The sequence below is a fragment of the Pyxicephalus adspersus genome, chromosome 1 (genome assembly GCF_032062135.1).
Source record: "Pyxicephalus adspersus chromosome 1, UCB_Pads_2.0, whole genome shotgun sequence".
Classification (NCBI taxonomy): domain Eukaryota; kingdom Metazoa; phylum Chordata; class Amphibia; order Anura; family Pyxicephalidae; genus Pyxicephalus; species Pyxicephalus adspersus.
This window is the reverse complement of record NC_092858.1, coordinates 69,291,773-69,311,407: the sequence shown is the minus strand read 5'-3', so window position 1 is coordinate 69,311,407 and position 19,635 is coordinate 69,291,773. Positions and strand designations below refer to the sequence as shown.

Sequence of the window (19,635 nt, the reverse complement as noted above, 5' to 3'; positions counted from 1 at the left end):
CTGTTTCGGAGAAGGGCAGTGAGGTACTTCATCAGGCGTATGTCTTGAATACGAGCATACAAATCCTCCATAGAGGGGGGCAGTCTGGATTTCCATTTGGTGGAGATTAGAGTACGAGCAGCCACTAAAATATGTGTAATAAGCTGACGGGCGGACTTGAGGAGGTCAATCGGAAAGTGATTTCTTAAGGGTTCATTATGAAATTAAAGCTACTATATGTTTTCTATATGCCTTCAGTCTTACATTTTATAAAAAATCCATTTTGCAGATTCTGCCTATTAAATCTTAGGCACATCAAACTTTTTTGTTGGATTACTAAATGCATTTACTGAAAACCTCTCTGTCACCTTTCTAAAGTTACTGAATGACAGGCATCAGGCAGGCACAATGACAGGATGACAGGCATCCTCTAATATAATAGGCTAAATACTTACCTGTCTGATGGACAGTGAGGGAAGCCTTTACTTTTACGTTTAAAAAGTTCTGATCCTTTGCTACAATGGTTGTTTCCATATTTTCAGCCTTTCACTTTGAATTTTCCTCTTTAGGTGTCGGGGGTGAGATGGTGAGACGGGGTGTCACATTCATGTTCTGAGAAGTGTATCCTTAGGCATAAAGAGCATCTGTTTTAAAATGGCCCAATAGATATTTTTATATAATAAGCTTATTGTTTTAAGCTTTTTATTCACATACATCCACTTGTTTATACCCCTCATATTCTGTACAAAGTACTGTCCATTGTACAGCGCCACATAAGATGATGGAGCTACATAAATAATAACAGTAGTCCTTAGTTAGATTAACGTGCAATGTAAGTTCATGGTGTGTAAAACCATAACACGATAATGACTTTTATTAAGCAATGCGTTCCTGTGTTTTTTAGCATGTGGAATAGACACTAACTCTTCTGTGGATGTAACTGGATTTAGGCTAAGCTTTATCACTCTATCACTGGGTGAATTCAATGTGTTAACACAGTAAATGGATGTGTAATAGCTCTGGCATATTAATAGCCCTCTCTGCACAGCAGTAGCTTAAAATAAAATCTATTAACAAAGGTTTTTTTTTTTTTGTTGGATACCTCATTATTATTCTTCATGCGAGTCTCGAAGCAGACAAAGCTCAGTGGTGTCTCTTAAAGAGAAGCCTAAATGCTCTGCAGGGTCTCGTGTTTAGAAAGGGTACGGCAGGTTACAGGGTGCACCCTCTGAATATACAATCAGGGTCAATGCATGCACTCTATGTGGAATACACATAGAAACCCATGAATTTGCTGGTTTGGCTTTTGCTGTATTTCTGAAACTCTGTAGGAATGTTCCTTCTTAGTAGTCACAAGCTATTTTATTATAATAATGATTGTTTTTGGATATTGTTAAAAGCATGTATTTACAGTGACTCTGCTTTTTTTTTTTTAGAAAAGTTATACCCGCTAGGTCTAGTATGCCCCTAGATTGGGTCCATGAATATATATTCCCTCTTGGTAAACCCTCTTTATGATTTTGCAATAAACTGCTAAAGTGAAGAGATGTTCAATTACTGAGCTGTAATTGAAACTGCAAACTTCTCCTGTGTGGTGTAATTGAGAACTATAACAGAGAGTCATATGCCTCATCAGTACAGCACAGATTACATCTACATCTCATTTCCTCTACTGAACAGTCATTTTCCAGAGGATCCAGTCAGAATGGTCAATCTAATCTAAAGATTAATTTTATAGCTTTTCACTTGTGTTTTGCTGATGTGACCCTACCAATTTCTCAGGATATTCAATAAATCACACCATGGCATCAGTCCCAGCTGGGAGCAGATATTGGAACTAAAATATACAGCATACCTTAAAAACACCATGACCTGGCTAAATGATGACTCGACAGCTAAATCTGGATTTCACATAATGTTAGCTTAATGACACTGCATACATTTGTACCCTAATCCAGCAGAAGACAAGATCCTTTACTTAGTCATACTCAGAACATACCTAGGTGCTAATTATTCACATGGGAGTGTGATGCAAGGTATTGAACTTAGGTATAAAAGAACAATACTGACTAAAATCTTACAAAACTTTATATTTTAGTGATTGTATAAACTAACATTTACCCATAAAAGAGAAGAGGAGGTCCATGACAATTAAACGTATATTTTTTGCACTTTTTTTATGATAAGGATATGGCCAAACCAGACTTGATAAGAGCTACAGATATGACTGAATTCATTCATATGAGTTTAATTTTCCCATTACTTGCTGTAAATATTGGCCTGTGTTTTTGTTTATTTAAAGGAAAATGACTTTTTGTGCATGTAGTACATACACACACAATACTGTAAGTTTTTGTATTCATCTGTCAATGATCCTGGCACCATACTCTGTGGCCCACTGGAAACCTCAAACTCTTATAAGTGGATAATATCCTATTAATTTCTATAAAGAGGTGACTAAACATGATCTACACAAGAAGTGATTGTCTGATTACTGAGTAGCTGGTCTTCATATTTAGAAGTGCCTTATTTAATTCTATACGTGCTACCTTTGTAAACAGCAATAACAACAACAATGGCCAATCCTGTTTCTATTACCTTCAAAAATGGTGATCTCCATGGGCACTGATGAATAAATATATCAGCAATAGTAGAAGTGCCATTAAATGTATGATTGCCCGTTCAAGTTGTAATCATTCATTAAAAATCACAAGCATGTCAGCTGATTGCCACTTTTATGAATGGGGTGAACACAAAAGTTCTTTATTTAAGTACAAATGCCAGCACTTTTTTTTGGCGATTTGACAATCTTCCCATCAATAATGCCCTTTGGCCTTTTAGAAGCCACTTGACTTTTTATTTTATAGAGGAGTAAAAGGAGAAATACTTGCCAGCATTCCCAGTTGAAAACCCATAGTGGAATTGACCTTTACATGCCAGTATGTGCTTATAAATAAAAAATGCTGCTAAGTGACCGTGGCATTGAGCAAAAAACATGACTTTCATTTCACTGATCTATTATTTTAAACATGTAAAGTGTTGCTGCCAAATGCTCCATTGAAAAGCTGGTAAAAAACTTACATTTTATTGACCTCAGCATGTATATCTATATTTAATTGTTAAATTCTCGGGAGAGATTTTGTATTTCATTGCAAAATGTAGTGTTTTATTGGAAACTGAATTGGCAAATACCAAGGTTTTCACACTTGGTGCTTTCTCAGTTCTCTGGGTTCTAGTTTCAGAGGAGTACATGGCGTGCAAAATAAAGTGGACCTAGCATCAAAAATACAGTTTTATGTTATGTGTAGATGTAAAACTTAAATTTCGTAATTCTTCTTAAGGGGATCAAAACACCCCTCTGTATATTCATTTTTACTCAAAATGCTGGCACCGCCCTTGTCCAGGCATCGGTCATGGTCATTTTCTGTTTTTTTGGATTACATTACTTTCCCTAAATGACACAAAATGGTTATACTGCTTTCTATAGTAACTTGTATACACTTATCTTACTCATATCGACCAGAAGCTGTTGCCACCCAGGTAATGACTTGCTACAAACTTACAATCTAAGTGATCCCAGGAGAGGTACAAAGTAGGGATGAGACAGCAAAATTTTAAAATTCAACCTCGCAGCGAATAGGGCCGTTCTCGCTTACCGAACACGTAAGTGAGAACGACCTGTGTAAATTCGGCTGTCGAGATCAGCTCCACTCCCCTGATTGCTCTTGCAGCCCTGTAGTATGTGTTCTTGGATAGAGATTCATGAATGAAGCTGTTGTACTCCTGTAATGATTTCCTCCATCTTCCAATGGCTCCGCGAAATTGGTTTGCCGAAATCCGCCATCGGAATTTCGAGGAAATTTTCGCAAGAATGTCAGAGGCATTCTCGCTCTTCCAGACAGAAAATACCTCTTTCCTCATGCAGACTGATGACATCATTCTCCCTGAGTGCACTTGTGTGCCTAGGCACAGTTACAGACCTTGATGGGATCATCAAGACTTCTTGTAGAGTTACTGACCAGTTCTTTTATGTAGCATAAAACTTCTAGATTAAAGATAAACTATCATTTAACCAATGCAGGGAAAAGTGTCAGTATTTCTGCAAAGGGAAACCACCGACTTTTCTATAACTTATCTGTTCTCCCGTGCGGCTCCTTTTTTCTCTACAGCTGACATAAATACCTGGTACTTCTAGGTACATGAAAACATGTGACCTACTGTCACTGTTCCCATGTCCATTGGCCAGTCAGGAGGTTCAAGCATTATCAGGTGACTATGCCATTTCCCCAGGTTGCTGACACAGTTAAGTACCATCTGTGGAAGAGCAGGGAGCAGTGAGGGAGCACAGGTGAGATAAATATTGAGGCTTAGGGAAGGGCCTGAAGGGGTAAGGCGACAGTGTCTCCTTCAAATCATTTGCAGTCAGTCCTTTCTAGATAGCATTATTAGTTTATTCATTATATACTTGATGCTTGAAATTAATCTTAACATTCTTGCTATGAATCAGACTGTCATTGTAATCTGCCGTGACTTGCAATATAAACGTATGGGCAGTCTTGTATGCATTATCGTGCCATATATTGAGAGCAAAATTTTCTCTGTGGCCATAAAGTGAATGATTCCTCTCATTCCTAGATCTAAAAATAGTGCTATACAATACCATTTACAGTAGCTGCTTTGTCAATTAGTGTCTTGCGGCATTAAAACTTCTAATGACCAGTTCACACAGGCAATTCACATCAAAGTATGTAGGTATATTATGCATTTATTTCCTGAATTGTTCCATTTTATATACCATAACATATCATGGAATCCTGTGACTCCTCTATTTTCAGAGATTATAGCTCTGCTTCTCTCTATACTATTTATAGTACATCTAGAATTTGCTCCTTGGTTTGGCTTTATAGTTAGGGACTGGTTCTAGTGTACAATACTACACTATAATAGAAAGTTTTAATAGTTTAGTAAACACTAGACGTAAAGTGATGGGGAAATTACCTTTGATCTGTACAATATGTACAATTATGTATGTATGTATATATATATATATATATATATATATATATATATATATATATATATATGAAATATAGGTATGTATTCAGCAAACATTTTTAGAAAAGTCAGTGTTTGTTTGGTTTTCAGTCTTCAATAAATCCTCACTTTAAAGAGTTGTACATGGTGTAAACCTATTTTGCAGGGCAGAATGGCAGAAGTTCTGTGGCTGGGAAACTTGAAAGTGCAGCTAATATATTCTTACTAATTCTGACATTGGTGTTACACACACACACACACACACACACGTTTGCAATGTGATTCATGGGTCTGTGTAAATAAGTGTGCTCTTTATCCACCATTGTGTTTAAAAGCTTACAATCTACCATAGTCTTAAGGTCAAATAATCTACCTATATTTAGAATGTAAAAACACATCGAAATTAAGTAATTTTACCTATAGAAACATTTTTGTTGATCTATGGAAGTTTTTTTAAACTTTGTAGGCGTGTATAAGGGTGGGAAGCTATACCTGATGTACATGAAATATCAGTAGTGTGGACATGGAAGGAAGCAAAATTAGCTGTTATGCTGGGTTTCTGCTGTACAGCTTTCAATTCACACTACACACAATTTTACAGTCACACCTTTTCACTCTTCTGCTTAAGTCCTTCATCATATTATCCTCTTCCAGTACAAGAGACCAGTGTTCTGTCACTAAATCTCAGGTCAGCCAAGGGATCTTGTTTTCATCAACAGTGTCCTGATGTGGTGACCAGGGTATCACTACTTGATTCTTGGAGCTCTGTGTGGACCTCCTTGACCTTTACTATTCAGTGGGACCCAGTCATAGGTAAAATTCTGGGCCATTGGTTTACAATGTGGGCATCAGAGGCAGGACTTCACCACACTGTAATCCAGAACTAAAAGGAAAACTTGAGACCCAGCTTTTCTAATGACTGCTAATAGAGATTATATATGTTTATATATGGCATTTGGATTAGTTTAACCCATTTCACTCAACCCTAATGGGTAACCTGGTTATAAAGTACAAAAGAATGTTCAACCACTAATAGATTTAACTTTCCTAAACATTACAATAAAAATTACAAATGCCTGTTTTTACTGCAGTTAGGAACTCAAAGATCTATTTCATGAAGCGCTCCAAACATTTTTTGTGTCTGTTTCAGATCTATGCACTGTATAGTTGTAGGGCAACTAAGTGACTCATTCACAACTACATTTGCAATTTGCATAACCAGGCATACTGCAATGCATGAATAAAAGTGTGAAAAGGCCCTTAGGGGACCCACATAAGTAAAAAGTATTTAAAGTAAAATATATTAATAAATGTGAAGTATATTTAAAAAGTCAAACCTAATTTGATTTGATAAAATGCTTTAAAATATAATTAGAAATATTATAATTAACAGAATGTGGCTGGTCATATATTGATACTGCAATCAATGCTGTCATTTTGATCTTCTTATATTTTCCTGCTCTCCAATATATGTAAAGATTTACTTTTTGGATTTTTTATCTTTTGTTAGATGTGATGAGATTATCAGTTGATCTTTTTGCTTTTCTTTTCAATGTGGGCAGATCATAGCCTGTACAGATGTGGCTGACTAAAGGTGAGGCTAAAATCTGCTTAAAGCAGAAGTAAACTAAAAAAAAACAAAACAAAAAAAAACTATTCACCCTTACTTCTGCAGATCTGTCAGACCAGTTATCCGTATTTGTCCTAGTGCAAAGGAAGCGTCGGGCCACCATCTTCTTTCTGGTCTTCCAACTTCTGCCTATGTCACCTGATCTCGTATTGCACAGGCGCAAGATCAGGTGATATAGCCTGCTTTAAATAAGGAAAAGAGTGCTGATGTGTAAGATCGCCATTCCCCCCACTTACATTCAATCTTAATTGGCTCTGCGATAAAGATATAAGCGAAGGGGCTTCGAAAAGGTGTGTTAACCCCCCCACCCCAAGAAATAGGAAGGTCATTTTTATCTCACATAAAAGGGTTGTTTACCCTGCTATGTAAAGTAAAAAAACTTAGTGATGGTTCCACTTTAAAACCCAAGTTTTTAAACAGGTAACTTTAATTACCCATTTACATCTACATACGTGTTTTGCCATTAACATTGCCATAGGTATGAATGGATCCTTTACCAACATACTGACCTTATCTTCAGAGGGCTTCCTAAATCAAAAGAGAAAAAGGGAAATCCTGTAATTTACTGATTTTGGCTGGAGAGGAAACTGAAATGTTAACATCACACTGATGCATGTGTCTGTGGAGGAAATCAAGCAGCTCAGAAACTTCTAAAAGTCAATTGGGACATTGCCACTTAGTGGAGACTGGACATCTCTATCCATGTTGTGTTGTAGATATGCAGAAGGAGACCTTTTAAAGAAAGTGGCTTGCTATAGCTATGTGTAAAAACATGGGTGCTTATGAAGCACAATGTCTAGGTAAAATATGTGGCCAATAACATTCAAGCTGCCAGCTATAGGGTCAGTGGTGAATTTCTGTGCAATGTCCTTGGGTAAACAGTTCAACTTTATTATGTTGCTGGACAGGTTTGATAAGATTGGTCTGTAAATACCTATGTGTTCTTTTAATTGCCCTCTGTGAAATTTATATCTTGTTGGTTATGCAACTGTTTTCTAAAATAAAGACAAATCTTATAAACATGTGAAATGAATAAATGATTGAAGGAAGGTTTTATCTAAATGGTTTGTTCTGCTGTGTGCCCTTCTCTGCTTTTAGTGGAATTAAGCCTTTCATTTTCATAAAGTAGCAAGGCATTCAAGTGTTGCACTGGAAATAATTATTTCATAAACGTTTTTTTTACTTGCAGTGGCAATCAATATCATTGTGTTGTATGGAACTATTTATGTGTATGAAGGTATTATATATCTGTTTTCTTGCCTCCTTTGAGGTAAGTGCCCATAGGCTTTGTTTTCTTGCATATGACATGAGTCTGGAACTCGCCCTAGATGCAGATCCTCCAAATCCCATTGAAATTCATAGAGCATGTGGCAGTTCAGAAGCTGTGTTTGACCTGCATTGCATTGTGCAGCGTGTCTTTGTATTCAGTGTCTCCTAATGATATATTTTGAGATTATTGGCATAACAGGTCAGACACAGCCTTTTCATGTCAATTGCTATGTTTGCATATGTGTCATATGTGTGCATAGAAAACACAGCTTTTGGAAAGAATGTCTGTGGACACTTATTGCTATTATGCATTTTAAAACTGCAATAGGTGGCATAGGAAATAGCTGCTAAAAATACAGTCTTGTTAACTGTCAACATTGTAAGTGAGGCTGCACTTACTGCAATCCATCATTCTCCATCATCTAGTCTTGCTGTTAATATGTAAATCTGCTTATCCTGTCCCACTATTGACAATTGTGTCATCTTTGAATAGTTTGTAGTAGCCCTTTTTTATCCAGATTTGCTCCAGCGGTTGGTAGGGGTTCTTTGGGTAGTAAACGGGTTTGATTAGTGCATGTAAATATTAGTGTATGGAACAAGGTTGAAAAAGACTAGTTTAGAAGGTGATCAAGAAGAGTAAAGAATGTGTGAAGTCAAGTGGCTAAAGCTGCGTACACACTTCCAATAAATGTTGGAAATGAACGACTAACGACCAATCGTCCGAGAATTGTTAACAAAAAAGGTGCACAACGACGCCGACGAAAGAGGATTGTCGCTGGAAATAAACAACCGTCCTGTCGGATCTAATTGAGCGACAATCATTCTCTATCTATCGTGTGTACAGTCGTTCAGTGATCGTGGATGTTTCTGCAATACACTTTCTCCTTTCCATGTCACTTCCTGCATCATTCAAACGCTCATATTTAGCGTGTGTACATTATTGGTGGATTATATTTAAACGATTGTATCATTACAGCATGTACAGAATTGTGTACAATACGATCGTTCAAATATAATCTCGCATATTCGTTGATCGGTCGTAATCGTTTGTTTTCTAATGATAATTATTGAAAGTGTGTACGTAACTTTACTCCAACAGGCATGGACTAAGTGCTTGGTAAACTAGGGAAAGGATATGGTCATTTCTGCTTTTACTAAACACAATTCATTATGATTATGAATACCATACCTAATAGAAAAAACATAAAATTGTTTCATTTTTAGTACCTACACTGTGGAAGCATATATGGCAAACCTATTTTGCTGACTGCATGTGCTAGGGATTATTTACTATCTTTTCCCTGGAAACTGAGACTTGATTGACCTGTGCGATCATTCAGCATCATATAAAAAATAGTCTACTTCATTTTCAGGTAGGACAGCAATTCCTACTTACTCTTTAACCTCACTTATACATATATTATATGATTATATATAAAGATATAAACAGAATTTTTTTTAAATTGTAGAGAGTTATACTTATATAGGGGATTCTACTACACTACCTTATTTCCTCGGAACTTTTTAACGGATCATCTCTATTCTGAGGTTCACTTCATTTTTCCTCCAAGCCATATTTTGAATTATGTAAGTTTGATCATTATAATCATTTCTACTATATATATATATATATATATATATATATATATTTGGTAATTCTATGATTTGATTCATTACTCACATATGATCTATGTATGTAGCATATATTTCTAAAAGTCAGTTTTATCTGTTTCTATTTCACTAAATTATTATACTATTGGTGTTATTCTCTAATAATTCTACTATTTGAACAAAATTGAATGGAATACATGATTTTTGTAATGTTGAACATTGCAGTGTATTGAACCCCTACATTTATGTTTGAAAATTTAGATCACCTGAACCCCGTATGTATACATAGAGAACTTTTTATTGACCTATCACTACCCCTGAGGAAGCCCACTGTGGCGAAACGTGTAGGGTACTATTGTTGATATATTAGGGTTCATACCTACTTAACCATTGACTGGTGATGTATATTTGTTTATTATTAGCTGAAACCTGTATAGTGCCACAGCAGGCCTGAACAAAACTTTGTATGTATCGCAAGAAACTATTGTGACATACAGAGAAAAGGTTTTATTGTTTTTTGTGAAAATTCATCAAATCCTGTAGAGATCATAAGGGAATATTATGACTTATGGGTAAAAAGGATATAATTCTTTCATAATTTTGTATGTAAACTTGTACTACAAATTATATTTTCTATATTTGTGCCGAAAACTCTATCTTTCTCTGTCTTTTATTTAATTACAAGGGAAAGGATAGAGCATGGGTAAAAAGGATATAATTCTTTCATAATTTTGTATGTAAACTTGTACTACAAATTATATTTTCTATATTTGTGCCGAAAACTCTATCTTTCTCTGTCTTTTATTTAATTACAAGGGAAAGGATAGAGCAAAATAGACTCTACTGTGCCGTGTAAAATGTTAAAACTGAAGCTTAACACCAGTAATAAAGTATGACAAAAAGTTGTCAGGACAAAATATTCTAGTTTGACACACTGAATGTTTAAAATGTAAACTCTTTACATTTTACTTAAAGTTTACCTTCAGGGAAATACACAGTGAAATGCATATATATAAAGAGCTTGTTTTTTTCAGGTAGAAAAGAGCAAAACACAAGCGGAGTCGGGGTCACAGGCAAAAGGTCGGTCCAGGTTGCATACAAACGATAGGTCAGGAACAGGCAATGTCAGCGACAGTAAATTAGACGAAAACACACTTAAGCACAAATTAGCCCAGCTATACGCTACAACAGACACTGGTGACTGGGAGCAGAGAGGTTTTAAAGTCCCAGCAGCCAATAGCAGTGCAGGACTGAGTCAGGAGTTTATCAGCCTCCAGAATCCCCTTCAGCTGTGTACAGCCTAACAATGTATGCTGGGGATGCCAAAAAATACATCAGGCTGCACGACTAAATGGAAGCAGGGGTTCTCCTGGCTACTGCAAATGGCATCGCTGGACAGAATAAACAGTGTTTTTTACTGCGATGGCTCACAGCACGGAGTCGCCGGACAGATGAGCATTTCCTAACATTAACATGTTCACATATTTAGGCATACATCAAAATAGCAAAACTTGTCAAGTCATGGGAAAACGTCAACCCTGCAAAGTACGAGTGACTTCTGGGTGGTCTAATGTCTGCCTGTAATTTGCTTAGGAGGTAAAGTATTTAAAATGAGCCACTTTTTTTTTCTACATTTAGTAGTAAAATATATAAATTTGTTGTACCAGCGGGTCAGGCAATGTTTACTTCTTTTACAGAAGGGCATTGTTTATTTCTGAAATTGCATTGGTGTGCTGTTTTGGAGTTAGTTTATATGCAAAATAGAATTATTTCAGTAATTTTTCAATGACAGACTCACTGGGTCACAGGTTACAGTCAGAGGTTCCCAATATATTTCCGTACAACAGTGTATCTCCACTTGCACACCATGGATTTCTGTGTGCACTGTGTTTTCTACACATTGTCTTGTATTTCATTAGGAGAATATGATGATTTGTACACTGGGTTCAATAAAATAGAACATACGACATGGGAACATCCTTTTTGGTGTTTCATTTTTCAAATCAGAGCATTCCCATTTCACAGAATAGATCAAAAATTTTTATTATAGGTGTGATATCTGAGATTTAACTTTTCATGCTTTTTTTTGTGCTAATTATCGAAAATATGAATGTTTGTACTTTCATGTTTATATAAACAAACATGGAAATGCATCTTGCTAATCTACATTTATTTTTCCTTTCTACAGCCCTTTCTATGGAGAAGACTTTTATTGTGAAATTCCACGAAACTTCAGACACCTATCCTTCTATATTTTCGACAGAGATGTTTTCCGCAGGGATTCCATCATGGGTATGATTCACAATAAATTGTTTTGAATCTTTAATCTGTGTTGCATTTTAAAAATAATAAATGGGCAGCTTTGGTTTTTAAAGGGAAAGTAAAATCAGCACACCAACTTGCCCAGAACACTTAAAAATTATTAAATGGATAAAAAGCAAAATATTGCACCTACTACTTTAACTGCCAAACAAAAATAAAATAGGGACCCCACGTGTAATGCATTGTTCAGAGCTTGTAGGACCAAAAAAATGTATTTTAAATAATAGCCCTTTGATTGTTATTGCACTTAGTCAGTTTTCAACCACATAATAATAACAAAAGCTCCAGCAGATTTAGAGTTGTTTTAGTGCCTAATAGGGCAGAACTAGACTGGATATCCCCCATCCCTCTTTATTATGTATTGCACCATTTGGTGTATATTGGAAGGAGTTTTGGAGTAGAGAGTTCTGGTATCCAGCAACTATTATCCAATCGTAATGATCCCTGCTGTGTTAACCATTTAGCCATCTTGTTACTAAACACAACAGGAAGCGTTACCATTGGCTTGAGGGTTCTTACTCACTCCTCTATGTGTAACTCAGTGCTATAGAACGCTGGAACTAAAGAAGATGCCGGTACATGAGATGAGTGAAAGTGGGAGAAGAGGCTAGAAGAAAAATTTAAGTTGTTGAGTCATTGATGACCTCCTAATGATGTTGAACGATTTTCAACTAAGAAGATCACAAAAAAAATCAAAATTCTGGTGTGTTCTCTTACACAAGTTTTCTTTAGGATATGAACATTTCTGAGCTGCTTTAATTTTGAGTTAAAATGAACATGTACTAAATGTACCAAGTGCTTTATTGTGCTTTTCTCCTACAATTTCCTATTTTACTGCTTGTTTTATGGATTATGGGTATTTACAGCCTTCAAAATCTCTGAGAGAAAGCTTTGCTGTGTATAATGGCATTTACATAGGAAATGCAATCTGCTTTAATCCAGGTTTATCTGCTCCTTAAAGAGCTTTTGGATAAAAGTAATTTACGGAACAGCACATCCGTTTTGATGTAATTCTGCTAGGCCATTTCATGGTCTTAAATAAAAGGGTAATGAAAATTGTTTTTAATTTTGTTGGTTTCATGTACAAATGTAGTGAATGTCCCAGAAAAGTAACACATTTTTGTTAAAAAAAAATCCCATTCATTTTATATAAGCCTGACAATTTCCATATGCAGTCATTACAACCAGAAATACCTATTCATTGTATTGAGCACATATAATTCTTGAAATGTAATAGTTGTCCTGTGTATATTTATTATTGGTCTTTGCACAAGGATAGACCACCAATATTAGTACATACAAAACCTAAATACTGGGAATTTATATCCACTGTGACTTGCATCCCTTGTCTAGTCTGGTGAGTTCTCTGACTGCTAAAGAGAAAATAGCAGGCTAATCCAATTGGGTGTTTTCATAGTGGTCAGCTGGGGGGACAATACTTGGTGACTGAGTCATTTAACCACACTCAAAAGTTAGGTTAAAATCTATTTGGCTGCTGCAAATACAATGAATGATACGCATATGATTTTAAACTAATTCACCTGCTTTATTTGACCATATTCAGAACAGAATGCTCTATGTGATATCTCTGATTTGAGTGATAGCTGGCAATATGAATCATTTATTGTCTTTTAACATATCTTTGATATCTTTAATGTATTATTAATGGTTTTTTTTTTACATTTCTATTGCTGGTGGTAATTACAGGCACTGGAAACCAATATATGAGCACATAAAAAAGGAGTTGATTTACTAATAGACTTTATACTGGTCACTTAGCAAAAATAATTATTCCTTAGCAAACTATTTCATTTATACTTAGCAAAGGAGTTGAATCTGACGTCAATCATTGAAGTAAAATCCTTCTTTGTTAGATTTTCTTGCATGTGGTTGAACATTTAAAAAAAAGGAATTCTTACCTCTATACTATACTCTTTTAGGAAATCAACCTTATTGTTTCCCTTTGTAATTACTGGAACTATACACTAGAACACACACTAGAGAAAACTTTCTAGTACTTGAATGCAGAGGTTTATTTCATGGACTTATACAGCTTGCATTCAAACAAAAGACATGTTATGATGTATTTCTGAATACAAAGATGTATTCATATTTATATTTACTACCTTGTTATAATAAAGGAAATAGCAAATCAAATATTCCTTTTAAGTATTAGCCTTGCCTCTATCAGCCATGCCAAATGCTATATTAATGGACAACCAAAATACAAGGCTGTAATCTTCATTTACAACATAACTTTTTTGGATAGAGGCCAGACAGTGTAATGTAGATATTGGTTCAGGTTTTTCTTGGTAATTCCTCTATTCCAATATACACCTGTCTGAAGGCAGACAGGTAAGTTAATAATTACCAGTGCCCATTCTTCTCTGACACATGACTTTGTGTTTTGATATGTGCAAAACTGAATACAAATAAACACAGTTAATACAATTTTTTTTTTTTTTTTATAAAAATCCTTGGCTGTCTGCTCATTCATACATAGATTGTGGCTGTTTAATAATTTTAGGTCATTTCTCAATGGTCCAAACCTTTATTCAGATTTATTTTCTAATATTTACTTGTAAATAGGTTATTTAATTTCCTAGATACCTTCATGACCCTATTTTATATCTAACCAGATACTCAAATAACTCTGCATACCCAAATTTTCCTCAGGCAAAATGGCTTGTTCCCTGCACGTGGCTCTTTCCATGTTTCAGGGAAAAAAGTAAAACCAAAACAAATCTGGATTAATGAAAATAACACTGCATGGGGAAAAGACAGCAGCCATGTTTATGTTTTTATAAATATGGCAGTTACAAATAATGTTATAGACTCCCAGTTTAATCACATAATTTTTCTACTTTCTTCTTTACTTAGTAGTTCAGAATATTGCAGATTTTAACTGAACATCATCTACTGTTTTTGTCATAATTTGTAATATGAATATTTGATATTTAAATTAACAACAACACCCTTTAAGTCTAGCTTATGCTACCCTTCCAAGTCAACGGAATTACATTTTTTAGGTAAACTCATAGAAAGAGATCTTTAGAAGCATATATGTAACATATATCCATTTTGGATAAACTTACAGTATACTGTATACATTTTCAGTACAACCCAATCTTAAAGTGAGCATGATTTTTATCCTTGCAGGGCAAAGTGTCAGATTCCCCTAAATGCTGACTACCTGCACTGCTTATATTCCCATTCATTTTGCCCCCTAACACTCCATGGTCTTTGTGTAAGCTCAAAAGGTCTCTGGATAAATCATATTTTCCTCTTCCATCAGTAAAAATTGTCTACCTTGGTGGAAGTCCTATGTTCCCAGTACCTTATATTTTGCTTTACGTCAGGCAACCAAACGGAGCCACAGATGACTGAAGGGGACAGTAAGCATATTTATAAAGCGTGCAATAAACCAAAAAGTCAAATTGTTGCCTTCTCTTGTGTAGCACAGGTGTGCTTTAAGAGAAAGTTCATGTAAACAGCTAAATACATATAAATTATATTTTGTTTTTTGTTTCCTATACTTTGCCTAAATTTTGGAGATGTCTGTGTCACCTACTGTATACACTTACTAGAACTTAAATCTGTGATATTCATTCACTTGTTAGCAAGTGAGAACAACTAGCCTCTAGAAGTCTTAGGAGTGTTGTCTTGCTGACCGCGAAGTTTAACAGAAAACTGTAAATCATTGTTTTCCTGGAGTCATGCTTTAAAATATATTGTCTCAAAAGCAATACATCTGTAGGGGGCTGTGAAAGAGTCATAAAGAGATTTGACCCAATGTCCTCACTGTAGTATGGGATCAAATTCTGTTTTCATTTGGTGGAAAGTTTTTCCCAATCATTCAAAAAATGGTTAATGCAAAGGCGTGAAGGTCATTAGGCAGTGGCAGCCGAGGAGAAAGGATTTTCTGTTGAATAGCGAAAAGCCAAACAAGGACAACCAAGTGAGTTTACAGTGAAGTTGGGGTCCAGGCTCCCCCAGGAGTTTTAAAAAGACTCCTATGGAGAAAAACTCTTAGGTGACTAATACTTGTTTTTTTTTAGTGTTAAAATGACACCACATCTGTGTGTGTGTGTGTGTGTGTGTGTGTGTGTGTGTATATATATATATATATATATATATATGTGTGTGTGTGTGTGTGTGTGTGTGTGTATATATATATATGTATATATTCTTTTAAATTGTTATCATATTCATAACTTGTCTAATTCCCTGTTAAGTTGGATATAAGCCTTTAAGATAAAATCTTAAAAAAAGTCTGTGCCTTGCAAGCTATTATTCTAGAAATGTTTTCCTATTTGTTGCAGTAGGTGAGCCAGAACCTAGGTACGATATTCCCTATTTAACACTTGTCAGTTTTTGTGACATCCTGTTCTTTTCCACTCTCAGTATCACAGTTCAGGTCTCCTGGTGACGGTTGTACTGAATGCTCTCTTTCCTGTATATGTATATTGTGCCCCAGATTGTTATAATCACTGTGAGCAGTTTCATTATTTTTAGGCAAATGTGTTCCACAATTTAGTTTGCTCAGTGAAGCACAAAACAAATGATTTGGATCTTGTATTAAAACCCAAATGCTTGGTCGCTTTTCAAATTAGGTCCTCGCAATTTCCTAATATTATGCAGACAACTCCAGAGTTCAGCAGTAGTTTGAACAACGCTCTTGTTTCAGTAAAGTCAGTAACTTTTCAAACAGGCTTATCATCATTATTAGCTTTTCAGGTGGGCAGCTTGTGACACGTATACCTTAAGTGAAACCAAGGCAGGCTTATTAATAAAAATCTACTATATTTCTTCCTTGGAGTTGTTTGAACTGCTTTAGTAAATAAGCCTGACATCATTGTTGTGTTTTTTAAACAGTTTTTGTCAGTAGCAGTACACACGATTTCAAAAGTGTATGTTTTACCATATGTTGTGAGGGAAAGCACTTCAATTGTGGTGTAAAAATGTTTTTATATCCTGTATGTCTTAATGCAACACAAAAATGCAGAACCCAATACTTTGGCCATGCCATGGGGAGGGGGTTAACAATCGAGTGGTTAACAGCTTCTTGGTGCACAATTTTAACTGCTGTGCACCTATGCAAGAGTGGTAAAGAGGAAGTAATGACGTTCATTCATGAGTGTTTGCTGAGCCTTCTAATAATCGACTGCAGTTCTTTTGATATGTCTGAAAGTATCATCTGCTGACCTTCAGAACACTTAAAAACCACTCATAAACTAATGCAGTTTAAAACTTTTTCCTTTCAAGTCTGTGGAAGAGGTTTTGCATTTGCAGGAAATCAACCTAGGATATTGAATGAGATTTTGAAAACTGCAAAGCAACTGCACAATCTTCAAACCCTTGCAAAAAAAAAAAAAAAGGGTTTTTGAAACATATTTTAGTAATATTTAAGGGTTTAGTCTGGTTCCAAAACCATTTGGAATAACTGCTCATCTGAATATAGCTTCTTTGTTATCCAGATATACAGAAATAAAATATTTGTTTCTACATATAGACAATAGTAATAGTAATGGTAAATTTACAAGACTGGTTTACCAACCACTTTTAGATCCTCACACGTATTACCATTACCAAAGAATGTAGTCTTTGGATAAATTAAGTGTGTTTTCATGATCTTTTTGCCTGCATGTTTTTCTATGATAAACTAATATTTATAGTACACATATACATGATTTGTACTGTACTTAAAATAAGTGTTACATTATCATGTGCCACAAACATGATTCTCCCAAATGATTAAGTTTGGTCTGCACTCTATCCCTTGTCATGGTCCATTCTAAAGCTAAGAAAGTATAGTATAATGACCAGTAAGGTATTTCCACCATTTATTAGTGAAGGAATACAATGTAAATGGGTTGTACGGGAAGGTATCATGGTAGTTCCCATTGTTATGGTCTGATCTCTCTAATTTCTTAAAAGTTTCTGCTACCATCACACAAAATAGCGTTCTTTAAAGCTGAATGGCCTGACATATATTAAACTTCATCTTAAAGCTCCTGAAATTGTCTAGTCCAGGAGTGTCCATCTCCAGTCCTCGAAAGTCACAGTCAACAAACATACTTCGTATTTCTGCAGAGAGCAGATATATAGCAATATAGTTCAGTATGGTTTACAAAGAGTCAGACATTGGTTCCGGTCTATTAATATATATGGTTCTTCAGGACTGCAGCTGGACATTTCTGTTCTAAACTATGAAATTAAAATAGCCATTAACCCCAGCCCTCATTAATATGTATTTACCCAACTACTGCCTAATTGTTTTCAAAGCATTTGTGTTTTCTGCTAAAGTAAGCTTTTATACACATATGGAAGACACATAGATAGGTATAAATATATAGGTATATAAAAGGACACTTCAGAATAAATCTGTCATTTTAGACCTTGGTTGTCTTCTGATGATTTACAAAACATTTCCGTCATATTAAGTGCTATTAAAATAATTACTTAATGTGATACAAAAGCAATATGAATTGAAGGTAACACATTTTTGCTGTACTTCTTTTGGAGAACATAAATAACTATGTCAATCAATCTAATTAGAAGTCCTTGTGTAATTCAGTTAATAAGATAATGCTGGATGATTAAACAGAAATCTGAATAGAGAATCTTACCATAGCAAGCACAAATAAATAAAAGGATAAGTGTTTAATACCATAATTGTCAGTGTAAAAATAATATCCTGTTGTTATGAAGACACCCTTGCACTAACATAGTCAGATTGTAATGTTCTTCCCAAGGAAAGGCTCAAGCAGAAAAACAATAAGCATATTTCTGTATATATCAGATAGTCTCCCATGTGACCCTTTGTCTTTTTCATGACAGATGATGGGTACAGAATTAGATCCATTATTCTAACCTTCTCTTTCTTTCTGTTACCTTTTCTTTTTTATTATGGTAGTAGCGTTATAACCTCTTTAATGCAACCTTCCCCCTTTCTTTGGTACCCGGTGCCTCAGACTTAGTTCTTCTTTTCATTCCTCTCAAAATGACGTGTGCATGACTAATGTTTTTTCTTTTCTCAACATGAACAGGGTTTTACATGAATTCCACTCTGACTGGATGCTATAAATGGGAACAGCTAACTGTAATCTGAATGATAAATAACGATTTTAGCAAAAAAAAACAAAAAAACAAAAAACAAAAACCTGTAGTCACTGTCCTCAAGGGGCTATTCTGCAGTTCTGTATTTGGCTGGTTTGAAATAAAAGGCACTAGTAGTACAGCTGATTTGAGTACAGTAAATAGGAATATAAAGTTACTATAACATACTACATTCATTTTTTACTGTCTTTTTTACATCGGAATGACATTGTCCCTGCCCTTTAATGGCTAGTTAAGACACCTCATATGCTTGCCACACAGGCTTGGCATTAAACATTGTTTCCCTTATATGTCTCTATTGTGACAAGGGCACAGCATTTCTGTACTTCCTGGAAATGTCCATAGACTGAAAAATTAAAATTATGTAGCCACCTAATTCAAGCACTGGTAGGCTACAATATATACATTTTCATTCTGGGCTTTTCATATAAAAAATGTATTAAAAAAAAAAGCAGTACATTCTAGGCTTTCTAGATACTAAGCTTTTTTTCCTTGCATATTCCTTGAATTTTTGACAGCAGATAGGGTGGAGGGGTGCAAATGACGATGAAAGTGCAGTGTCTGGACTGCATTACCCTGTAATTTTTTTAACAGAAATGTGGGTAAAAATGGTGCAAATGATGATGATTGTGCGGTGTATGGAGTGTGTAGTGGTGAGCCATCAGGAGCAA

At 35.3% G+C, this 19,635-nt stretch overlaps 1 protein-coding gene across 1 annotated transcript in view; it reads left to right on the top strand.

The window, feature by feature from the left end:
- The window catches only part of RASA3 (RAS p21 protein activator 3), a gene marked incomplete in the record, with an annotated part of 118,108 nt that overhangs the window by 41,724 nt on the left and 56,749 nt on the right, over positions 1-19,635 (top strand). Inside the window, 1 exon segment of the mRNA XM_072413592.1 lies at positions 11,712-11,815. Within this exon segment, the coding sequence (XP_072269693.1) occupies positions 11,712-11,815 (104 nt within the window).